Below are 12,290 nucleotides of genomic sequence, written 5' to 3' on the forward strand. Positions count from 1 at the left end.
TATTTCTCATTTTTTGATGGTCTGGTGGTATTTGACGGTATGTTTCTGAATAATAAAAGTGCTAAATGTGTTTTATGAGTAGTGTCTGACCCTTGAATGGCAACAAATGCAAGATGACTTATCTTATCCCTCTGCTGTCTTATATATTGTCCTCCAGGATATTCTCTCTCTCTCTCTCTCTCTCTCTCTCTGTCTCTCTCTCTCTCTCGCTGTCTCTCTCTCTCTCTCTCTCGCTCTCTCTCTCCTCCCTGTTTCAGTGTTATGAATCTGTGAACCCCAGTCAGTCCAGTGTTATGAATCTGTGAACCCCAGTCAGTCCAGTGTTATGAATCTGTGAACCCCAGTCAGTCCAGTGTTATGAATCTGTCAACCCCAGTCAGTCCAGTGTTATGAATCTGTGAACCCCAGTCAGTCCAGTGTTATGAATCTGTCAACCCCAGTCAGTCCAGTGTTATGAATCTGTGAACCCCAGTCAGTCCGGCCGGCAGGCAGCCAGCGAGTCCATTTCATCAGACCCGGGTGGTTTGAGTAAAGTAGTGGACTATATAGGCCAGGGAATAGTTTGTCATTTGGTACGCATTCAGTGTTCCCATGGCAACCCATAAACAATCCAGGAGGAATTTAATACTTAACACTTCAGCGCTAAGAATAATTCATCTTCGGTAAGAGGAAGAGCATCTGATAGAGGGAACAGAAAACTTCCTGTCAATATTTAACTGGATTAAACTGGGCTATGTCAGAAGACAAAGGCTGTAAACTGTCAACCAGAATGGCTGACTCAGGAACAGACAGCAGATAGATTAAATGGCACACTAATCGCTATATAGTGGACTACTTTTGACCACAGCCTAATGGGCCCTGGTAAAAAAAGTAGTGCGCTACTACCCTATGGTCCTGGTCAAAAGTAGTGTACTACAAAAGGAATAAGGTGCCATTTGGGACGCAACCTGTGAAGTGTAACCAGAGGTCAGGTCCTTGACTGCCTGACCTATCCCAGCCTGGCATGCATCCAACCTTCCCTTTCTTTGTTCCGTTGCATAATAAAGATAGGTTATCACAGACTGAATAGTGTGGTGGTGTCTGTGCTATTGCTAAGCCCTCTCAGACAGACGTGGAAGAGTAGAGAGTAGTAGAGAGTAGTAGAGAGAAGTAGAGAGAGTAGTGGAGTAGTAGAGAGAGGAGAGGAGTGGAGTAGTAGAGAGAGGAGTGGAGTGGAGTAGTAGAGAGAGGAGAGGAGTGGAGTAGTAGAGAGAGGAGAGGAGTAGTAGAGAGAGGAGAGGAGTGGAGTAGTAAAGAGAGGAGAGGAGTGGAGTAGTAGAGAGAGGAGTGGAGTGGAGTAGTAGAGAGAGGAGAGGAGTGGAGTAGTAGAGAGAGGAGAGGAGTAGTAGAGAGAGGAGAGGAGTGGAGTAGTAGAGAGAGGAGAGGAGTGGAGTAGTAGAGAGAGGAGAGGAGTGGAGTAGTAGAGAGAGGAGAGGAGTAGTAGAGAGAGGAGAGGAGTGGAGTAGTAGAGAGAGGAGAGGAGAGGAGTGGAGTAGTAGAGAGAGGAGAGGAGTAGTAGAGAGAGGAGTGGAGTGGAGTAGTAGAGAGAGGAGTGGAGTGGAGTAGTAGAGAGAGGAGAGGAGTGGAGTAGTAGAGAGAGGAGAGGAGTGGAGTAGTAGAGAGAGGAGAGGAGTAGTAGAGAGAGGAGAGGAGTGGAGTAGTAGAGAGAGGAGAGGAGTGGAGTAGTAGAGAGAGGAGAGGAGGAGTAGAGAGAGGAGTGGAGTATTAGAGAGAGGAGTGGAGTGGAGTAGTAGAGAGAGGAGTGGAGTGGAGTAGTAGAGAGAGGAGTGGAGTAGTAGAGAGAGGAGAGGAGTGGAGTAGTAGAGAGAGGAGAGGAGGAGTAGAGAGAGGAGTGGAGTAGTAGAGAGAGAAGAGGAGTGGAGTAGTAGAGAGAGGAGAGGAGTAGTAGAGAGAGGAGAGGAGTAGTATAGAGAGGAGAGGAGTGGAGTAGTAGAGAGAGGAGAGGAGTAGTAGAGAGAGGAGTGGAGTAGTAGAGAGAGGAGTGGAGTAGTAGAGAGTAGTAGAGAGAGGAGTGGAGTAGTAGAGAGAGGAGAGGAGTAGTAGAGAGAGGAGTGGAGTAGTAGAGAGAGGAGAGGAGTAGTAGAGAGAGGAGAGGAGTGGAGTAGTAGAGAGAGGAGTGGAGTAGTAGAGAGTAGTAGAGAGGAGTGGAGTAGTAGAGAGGAGTTGAGTAGTAGAGAGTAGTAGAGAGAGGAGTGGAGTAGTAGAGAGTAGTAGAGAGAAAAGTGGAGTAGTAGAGAGTAGTAGAGAGGAGTTGAGTAGTAGAGAGTAGTAGAGAGAGGAGTGGAGTAGTAGAGAGTAGTAGAGAGAGAAGTGGAGTAGTAGAGAGGAGTTGAGTAGTAGAGAGTAGTAGAGAGGAGTGCAGTAGTAGAGAGGAGTTGAGTAGTAGAGAGTCCAACAAGGTCAGGTCTGCTGTGTCAGAGGCAACGGGAAGGCAGTATACCAATCCAACCCCTACAGGGCCTGATAACATACCCTGTATCCCTAAAGAGCCCTGTATTACTCTAGGATGGAGGAACAGACCTACAGTATAAGGCTGAATACATAGGCATGACGAAACACACACAGCTCACATGACGCCACAATCACTAGGCCCTTAGGGAAAGCCTGCATGCGCCATGCACTCAGAAGTGTGAAGTGGACTTCAGGCAAATGAGGGGTCTAGATGTGGGTTCTTTTCCCAACGATTAAGGCCAAGCCGAGCATTACAGCATTGTGCTAACTTAACACTGAAGTCATTGGCCCTTAATACTACCAAAACACCAGAAAACTACATCACAGCTTTGCATGACAGAGCTGTGAGTTCTGGCATTCCTAATATGGTAGGATAACACAGAGTTCAGATCCAAGCACATGACTCCAATAAAGAACAACAGAGGTGGTTATTTCAGTAAGTACAGTGTTTTTGGAGGATTCCAAACAGCACCATCAGTCGGTTCCAGAACTAATGGTCAGCTCTCTTGCCAAGTGCCCTACATTTCCTTGATAGTGTGAAGTAGACAAAAGCATTCCAGTCGAGAAGAGTACTGAACCTCTAACCATAGTAGGAAGTGAGCTCTTTCCATAAGCTCCAATCAGTGCCTTACAGAGTTTGTTAATGGTGACTGGAAGGGCTGAAACTATAACAGAGGCCAGGTTTCCTTGACTTAAGAGTTGAGAGACAGACAGATACATGCCCCCAAGGCAAGATTTTATGCTGATGCTGAGGCACAGCCAGGCCCTGATTGAGCAATCTCAGTTACTTTACAGATCTCATGAACAGTGAAGTCTATTCAATTATGCAATCTAAGCAGCTTTTTTAAAAACCCTGAATATGCTATGTCATGGAGACAATTATGTATAACGAGGTTTACTTGTTACAACAGGCCAGTCTGTGCTAGGACTCACACCCACAGAGTAGAATGGGTTAAATCAACTTCACTGAATGTCTCGTTTGTTCGTCAGAACTTGAGTGTAAACAAAATATATTGCCCAAACAAAGCTACAGCCACGGTCGATCGGACAGCAAGGGGATACAGGGAGAGAACCCAGAATGACTGTGCCGACATATCCTCCTACTAAGTAACCTGATTCGATACACTCATGTATTATTTATTACCCGTGAAGGTTTAGCGTTCACTGTCAACGATTACTCCAAAATAAATCGACCCATGGGCAGAGGAGAGAGAGTTCTTGGAAGAGGAGAGAGAGTTCTTGGAAGAGGAGAGAGAGTTCTTGGGAAGAGTAGAGAGAGTTCTTGGGAAGAGGAGAGAGAGTTCTTGGGAAGAGGAGAGAGAGTTCTTGGAGAGGAGAGAGAGTCTTGGGAAGAGGAGAGAGAGTTCTTGGGAAGAGGAGAGAGTTCTTGGGAAGAGGAGAGAGTTCTTGGGCAGAGGAGAGAGAGTTCTTGGGAAGAGAAGAGAGAGTTCTTGGGCAGAGGAGAGAGAGTTCTTGGGCAGAGGAGAGAGTTCTTGGGAAGAGGAGAGAGAGTTCTTGGAAGAGGAGAGAGTTCTTGGAAGAGGAGAGAGTTCTTGGGAAGAGGAGAGAGTTCTTGGGAAGAGGAGAGAGAGTTCTTGGGAAGAGGAGAGAGAGTTCTTGGGAAGAGGAGAGAGAGTTCTTGGGCAGAGGAGAGAGTTCTTGGGCAGAGGAGAGAGTTCTTGGGCAGAGGAGAGAGTTCTTGGGCAGAGGAGAGAGGTTCTTGGGCAGAGGAGAGAGAGTTCTTGGGCAGAGGAGAGAGAGTTCTTGGGAAGAGGAGAGAGAGTTCTTGGGAAGAGGAGAGAGTTCTTGGGCAGAGGAGAGAGAATTCTTGGGCAGAGGGGAGAGAGTTCTTGGGCAGAGGAGAGAGTTCTTGGGAAGAGGAGAGAGAGTTCTTGGGAAGAGGAGAGAGAGTTCTTGGGTGAGGAGAGAGTTCTTGGGAAGAGGAGAGAGTTCTTGGGAAGAGGAGAGAGTTCTTGGGAGAGGAGAGAGTTCCTGGGAAGAGGAGAGAGAGTTCTTGGGAAGAGGAGAGAGTTCTTGGAGAGGAGAGAGAGTTCTTGGGAAGAGGAGAGAGAGTTCTTGGGAAGAGGAGAGAGAGTTCTTGGGAAGAGGAGAGAGTTCTTGGGAAGAGGAGAGAGTTCTTGGGAAGAGGAGAGAGAGTTCTTGGGAAGAGGAGAGAGTTCTTGGGAAGAGGAGAGAGAGTTCTTGGGAAGAGGAGAGAGAGTTCTTGGGAAGAGGAGAGAGAGTTCTTGGGCAGAGGAGAGAGAGTTCTTGGGAAGGGGAGAGAGAGTTCTTAGGAAGAGGAGAGAGTTCTTGGGAAGAGGAGAGAGAGTTCTTGGGAAGAGGAGAGAGAGTTCTTGGGAAGAGGAGAGAGAGTTCTTGGGAAGAGGAGAGAGAGTTCTTGGGAAGAGGAGAGAGAGTTCTTGGGAAGAGGAGAGAGAGTTCTTGGGAAGAGGAGAGAGAGTTCTTGGGAAGAGGAGAGAGAGTTCTTGGGAAGAGGAGAGAGTTCTTGGGAAGAGGAGAGCATTCTTATGTCGGCTAGTATTCAGCGTCGCATGCGATTCGAGCATCACTTCAGCACTTTAAATACCACTTCGCCAATCTAGGAAGAGCGCATAGCATAGACTACGCACAGAGAAAGTAACCGGACGTTTTTTTTTGTTGAACCAATTTAATTCATATCGTAATGTCCCTGTTTATGACTGCAGACCAAAGAACGAACTGACAGACCACGGAACACCCTCTTCCCGCGTTGACATCCCAAGGCTGCGGTGGGCTAAATGTCTCCCTGGGTACCATTGTTACACAAATGCTGTTAGCCTACAACACTGTTGTTACAACATTGTTACAATCTAAATTGAAACTAACTCAGGTTCCTTCTTGTTTTTATTTCTGGTGAAAATAGTTATACCTTTTCCCCAATACATAGCCCTAGGCTACATAAAGTCTAGTCTGAAGGAGAGAAAATATTGGTGTTTTGCCAGTTTATAATCACAAAATAATTTAATAAATCCATTACAACAACCTTGTCTGTGAATTCCTGAAGATCTCATTTCAATGACTTTGTGGACAGTCACTTACTTTGTACTTCATTTTGAGCGCCTCGTCTTCTCTCTGACTCCGGGAAAGTGTAAAATATCCGCTTGTCGCGTCAAAGAGAACACATGTGAATGTTGTAACGAAACGTTTTATTTTGCGATCAAACAGCCATCAAGATTTGGTCAATGCTAAAGACAATAAAAAATCGAATGTTTCCTTCAATAATTTTCAACCCAGTCGTGCGTATCACTCAGGTTCTGCAATATACTTGTCTGGTTGCCGCTGAACGAGAATGATTTTACTACAGGAGTGTGCGCCTCAGCTCGTTTCCAATGTCTCTTCACTCATTGGTCACATCGGACCCGGGTACCTCCCCTGTCGCTCAGAGTACAACTGACGTCATGTAATGAACGGCCTGCTACGATTTTTAATGTCGGCGTCTATTGACGACGTTAGAGGCGAGGACCACTGGAGTAAAAAGCGTTTATAAAATGTAGTGAATTATGACTCAAAGTCTTATGGGACTTCGCTTGGTGCAATGTACATGCACCTATACAGGTATTTTAGCCATCACTAACAGACAGGGTTGAGTTACTTTCTAAATGTAATCCGTTACCTGGCCATAATTTTAATAAGTAACGTAACTTTTGGATTACCCCAAACACTGTAACGTAATTTGATTACATTCTGTTACTTTTAGATTAATTTCCCCTTAAGAGGCATTAGAAGAAGACAAAACAATTATTTACCAATTGAACGACATCTATAGCAGGATAAATCAATGTTAAAGTTTACATAGCTGGCCATATATGAATGTTTAATTTTACTTTATGGGTTGGTTACGTAGGCTTCTTCTAACCCATCACTTTCTACTACATATAATAATACGATTAAATTATATCTTTACATTAAAAATCTAAGTCTTTCAGAATTCCAGTCATTCCAATAAATGTTATACCCCTTGATCTTCAAGAATAGGACTTGGAAATATGGAAGGATAGATTAGCCAAATTATTTTACCTGAGCATGACCCCAAAACTAAGGACTTATTAGCCAGCCCTACTCTGTTGTTTATGATTTTGTTGTCATGGAGGACTGATTGGGCTCATTGATTCGAGTTGAAAAATAAATGCTGCGCTCGTGGAATGGCATGCTTTGAGAGCTACTGAAAAGTGCTGTTTACATGTGAAAAATGAATGCCATATTCTACATTTGCTATAGGCCTATTGTTTACCTTTTAGTTGGTGACACTTTGATATCTTGATAATATGCAGCTGTTTAAAGGGCAAATCCACAGATGAAACAATAACAAAACTGTCACCCCACGTCTGTTTTGGTAAAAAGCTGAGGGATGGGGAAATGTAACCACTCTCAGATTAATAGACAAAGCTATGGATGCAAGGACTGAACATCCATGATATAAAATGATTGTTTTAACCATGTTATGAGGCTATACAGTGTTTGTTTACAATGACAATGGACACACCTACGCATTGCAGGGTTTTTCTTTATTTTGACTATTTTCTACATTGTAGAATAATAGTGAAGACATCAAAACTATGAAATAACACATATGGAATCATGTAGTAACCAAACACGTGTTAAACAAATCAAAATATATTTTATATTTGAGATTCTTCAAAGTAGCCACCCTTTGCCTTGATGACAGCTTTGCACACTCTTGCCATTCTCTCAACCAGCTTCATGAGGTAGTCACCTGGAATGCATTTCAATTAACAGGTGTGCCTTGTTAAAAGTTAATTTGTGGAATTTATTTTCATCATAATGTGTTTGAGACAATCAGTTGTGTTGTGACAAGGTATGGTTGGTATACAGAAGATAGCCCTATTTGGTAAAATACCAAGTCCATATTATGGCAAGAACAGCTCAAATAAGCAAAGAGAAACTAGAGTCCATCTTTACTTTAAGACATGGTCAGTCAACACGGACAATTTCAAGAACCTTGAAAGTTTCTTCAAGTGCAGTCTCAAAAACCATCAGGCGCTATGATGAAGCTGGCTCTCATGAGGAAAGCCCAGAGTTACTTCTGCTGTTGAGGATAAATTCATTAGAGTTACCAGCCTCAGATTGCAGCCCAAATAATTGCTTCACAGAGTTCAAGTAACAGACACATCTTAACATCAACTGTTCAGAGGAGACTGCGTGAATCAGGCCTTCATGGTCGAACTGCTGCAAAGAAACCTCTACTAAAGGGCACCAATAAGAAGAAGAGACTTGCTTGCACCAAGAAACACGAGCAATGGACATTAGACTGGTGGAAATCTGAGTCCAAATTTGAGATTTTTGGTTCCAACCGCTGTGTCTACTCGAGATGCAGAGTAGGTGAACGGATGATCTCCGCATGTGTGGTTCCCACCGTAAAGCATGGAGGAGGAGGTGTGATGGTGTGGGAGTGCTTTGCTAGTTACACTGTTGGTAATTTATTTAGAATTCAAGGCACACTTTACCAGCATGGCTACCACAGCATTCTGCAGCGATACGCCATCCCATCTGGTTTGCGCTTAGCGGGACTATCATTTGTTTTTCCAACAGGACAACGACCCAACACAACTCCAGGCTGTTTAAGGGCTATTTGACCAAGAAGGAGAGTGATGGAGTGCTGCATCAGATGACCTGGCCTCCACAATCACCCACCCTCAACCCAATTAAGATGGTTTGGGATGAGTTGGACTGCAGAGTGAAGGAAAAGTAGCCAACAAGTGCTCAGCATATGTGGGAACTTCTTCAAGACTGTTGGAAAAGCATTCCTCATGAAGCTGGTTGAGATAATGCTAAGAATGTGCAAAGCTGTCATCAAGGCAAAGGGTGGCTACTTTGAAGAATCTCAATTAAAAATATATTTTGATTTGTTTAATAACATGTGTTTGGTTACTACATGATTCCATATGTGTTATTTCATAGTTTTGATGTCTTCACTATTATTCTACAATGTAGAAAATAGTCAAAATAAAGAAGAACCCTGCAATGAGTAGGTGTATCCAAACTTTTCACTGGTACTGTACATGGTGCATAAATAAGCGTAGGTTGACGTAGCACAGGGTCTGTTGATATACCCGACCGCCAAACAAATAGAAAACCGTCAGGAAAGCAACACTGCATTTTTTTTGGTCTGCGCCACCAACCCATAACATAGAGTATAGCTCAACCAAGTCATGGTCACCAGACAATGAGAATAGTTGCCGTTCTAAATCTTCATCCATATGTTCCTTCTACATATTCGGTGAGAGGTGTTGGTGAGAAAGTTGGTGCATTAACAGGGACAGGTCAGGAGGAATTACTTTTTGTTTGACCTCATTGAACAAGCTCATCAACACTGCACCACTAAATCATAGCTTAGGGGCCTGTAAGGCCAACTCGTTGGCATTGAAACCAAAGTAAGTTTAATTATGTGTAGACATGGTAGTGATCTTGTGCGAGCAGGACATGTGTGGATAAAGAGTGGGTGAAGTTGATGCAAGTCATTGGTTCCATCATGTACAGTTCATCATAGAGCTAGCCAAGCCCACATGGAACATTCCATTTGTGTTATATCTTGTCAACAGTTATATCCTCTAAACCATGGAAGTTTTACTGTTGGCTCACTGTCAGATACACTTTCATAAACTGACTAGGGAGGGCACAGGAAATCACAAACACACACACACACACACACACACACACACACACACACACACACACACACACACACACACACACACACACACACACACACACACACACACACTTGTGTATCTGAGAAAGAGCAAGTGTACCAGGCAGCAGTATTTACCAGTTGAGGTTCATAAGACAGATGGAAGAAAAAGGAAGTGCGATTGTACTGTATGTATCATGCTTTTTTGAAGCTCAAGCTTCGACAGAGTTTCCGTTTCTATGATAAACGACTGTTAATCAACAGTTTTTGGAAACATATGTTTCTGAACTATTTCCTGTGAATTATTTCAACATTTTTGAGCGTCACAAATTCTCACAAAAATGTGTCAGGCCTAGTTATTTATCAGTAGCTGTACTTTACTTTACTATTTATATGTGCTTTTTACTGCCATACATTTTTCCTGACTCCAAAAAGTACTCGTTACATTTCGAATGCTCAGGCAGGACAGCAATATGGTCCAATTCACGCACCTATCAATATAATGCGTTGTCATCCCTACTGCCTCTGATCTAGCGGACTCACTAAACACAAATACTGCGTTTGTAAATGGTGTGTTGGACAGTGTGCAGCTGGCTGTCCGTAAATGTAAAAAAACAAGAAAATCGTGCCGTCTGATTTGCTTAATATCAGGAATATGATGTATAGCTTTTACTTTTTACTTTTACTCAAGTATGAATGTTTAGTACTTTTTCCAGTATTTAAAACCAAATACTTTTCGACTTTTACTCAAGTAGTATTTTACTGGGTGACTTTAACTTTTACTTGAGTCATTTTCTATTAAGGTATCTTTACTTTTACTCAACTATGACAACTGAGTACATTTTCCACCAGCGTCTCCTTTTTGTCTTGACATTGAGTGGGACTTCAATATTCATGATAACTTATCTTTTCCCCCTGATAGACACACCACGGACCTTGATCACACTGTTTTTCCTGCCCAGTAAAATCAAGAACCCAACAGCATCTTATGAGAAAGGACTTATTAACCCCCCCCTCACCCTCTAAACAAATGTCCTACCTAACCACTCTCTTTTATCAACCGTGTCTAGCTGTTGCTAAGCGAATCATCACACAATCCCTTTATTCTTCAATAATACACATAGCCACTCACTTTTATCAAGACATAATCGCTCCAGGGTGGCAGGTCGCCTAGTGGTTAGAGCGTTGGGCCAGTAACTGAAACGTTGCCAGATCAAATCCCTGAGCTGACAAGGTAAAAATCTGTCCTTCTGCCCCTGAACAAGGCAGTTAACCCACTGTTCCTAGACCGTCATTGTAAATAAGAATTTGTTCTTAACTGACTTGCCTCGTTAAATAAAAATATTATTCTTCAGAAGCACACATAAGATGATCAGTTATTGTGTGGTAACATTATCATCTTTATTTTGTGATAACAGTATAATATGTATTGTGCTAACCAAGAAAACACTGTCTAAATAACTTAAAATAAAAGGGACTTACCCAGTCTCTATGTGTGTGCAGTGTTGTAGTTTAACAGCACAGATGAGACTTAAGGTCTTGTCTTAGAGAGTATAGTCGTGAAGAGAATAGAGGTGAGAAGAAACGCCCTAGTTAGCATCTCTGAGCAGACACAGCCTTGCAAGAAAGCCTTCCGTGTGTGTGTGTGTGTGTGTGTGTGTGTGTGTGTGTGTGTGTGTGTGTGTGTGTGTGTGTGTGTGTGTGTGTGTGTGTGTGTGTGTGTGTGTGTGTGTGTGTGTGTGTGTGTGTGTGTGTGTGTGTGTGTGTGTGTGGGTGTGGGTGTGTGTGGGTGGTTAAGAACATTGGGCCAGTAACCGAAAGGTTTCTGGTTCAAAACCCCAAGGCGCCTAGGTCAGAAATCTGTCAATGTGCCTTTGAGCAAAGCACTTAACACTAATTGCTAGTGTATGTCGCTCTGGATAAGAGTGTCTGTTTATGCATGAACATCTTGGTTTTTGATACTGTTTGTAGATAAGATGGAAATGATTCTCTGCTGTGCTGTTGCCCAACCAAAATCCCCTGTTTGAAGTGTCTGCAGACAAGCCAAACAATCAACGGCCAGAGAACAATTAGTGTTAGCATTTAGGCTCACAGTGTTCCCTACCCCACGTCCCCATGACAACAAGTCACCATGGTCGTATCATTCTGTACTAGATCTACTGTAGTGTGGCAGCAGAAGAGTCAAGGCAGCTCCCAGAACTGTTTGTGGGGTCTTGCCATCTCCACTGCTGTATTATCATACAAAACAATGGCAGCAGTTTGGCAAGACAGCAGAAACAGATTTTGGCCTACATTATCACAGGGAATTGCACCACAGAAATAGCCTTACAAATAGCCTTGTAATTACCCTTTCATCTTTGTCTGCTTATGGGTATCTGTGAAGTCTGAGTTGCATAAGAGCCCTGTAGCTTTCACCTCTGTAAACAGGGATTGACGTCTTTCATACGTCTTCCATAAGAAGGTCACAGGGTTCTGTGCTAAACTGAAGGACAGATTTTTTGCTGCCTTGTATGTGAACCGGACTGACGGTGGAAGGAGGCGGGATCTCCAGGTAGTGTGACATGACAACATGCTCTCTGTGCTGGGTAAAGATAGGCTAGAGGTGGCCCCTCGTGGATTATAGCCTTCACACTCTCCCAACCACCTTAGGCAGATTTATGGGTCTCCCTTCCTACCCTGCCCTGGCTGCCTCCCACCTTGTCCAGCGGGGCCCAGACAGGGTTAGGGTGTTTGTCCTAAATGGCACCCTATTCCATACATTGGGCACTACTTTTGACTCGAGCCCTATGGGGCATACATAGGCACTACGTAGACAATGTATGCATAGGAAATATAGGATACTACATAGGGAATAGGGTGCCATTTGAGACTCTAACTTGGTGAGGCCCCAAGTTCGGCCCCCCGCTCGTCACCTCTTTGTGGGCCGTGACCCCCAGTGACCTCGTGGCCTAGCAGCAGCATGATGGAATGCTGGGCACGCTAAGACAAGGGCGTCAAAATAAAGAATTAGCCCACAATGTTTCTTATATCCTTAATATTGATAGGTGCCATTTTTGAATTGACATCGAATCCTAATCGTAATCCGCATCGT

General features: G+C 43.7%; 1 protein-coding gene across 3 annotated transcripts in view; it reads right to left on the reverse strand.

Moving 5' to 3' along the window:
- The window catches only part of LOC106589023 (enhancer of filamentation 1), a 75,076-nt gene extending 64,315 nt beyond the window's left edge, over nucleotides 1-10,761 (reverse strand). Inside the window, exon 1 of one of the 3 annotated variants that reach the window (XM_045709270.2) lies at nucleotides 10,682-10,761. Coding sequence is in view for 1 of the 3 variants with exons in the window: in XM_014178662.3 (XP_014034137.2) it covers nucleotides 5,590-5,601 (12 nt within the window). In the remaining 2 variants the exon portion in view is untranslated. Of the gene's footprint in view, nucleotides 1-5,533; nucleotides 5,862-10,681 lie in introns of those variants that run through there. The other 2 variants (XM_045709269.2, XM_014178662.3) reach the window with 2 other exon arrangements.
- Nucleotides 10,762-12,290: the final 1,529 nt, after the last annotated feature.

Source organism: Salmo salar, chromosome 27, assembly GCF_965601325.2.
Source record: "Salmo salar chromosome 27, fSalSal1, whole genome shotgun sequence".
In the NCBI taxonomy this organism is placed as follows: Eukaryota; Metazoa; Chordata; class Actinopteri; order Salmoniformes; family Salmonidae; genus Salmo; species Salmo salar.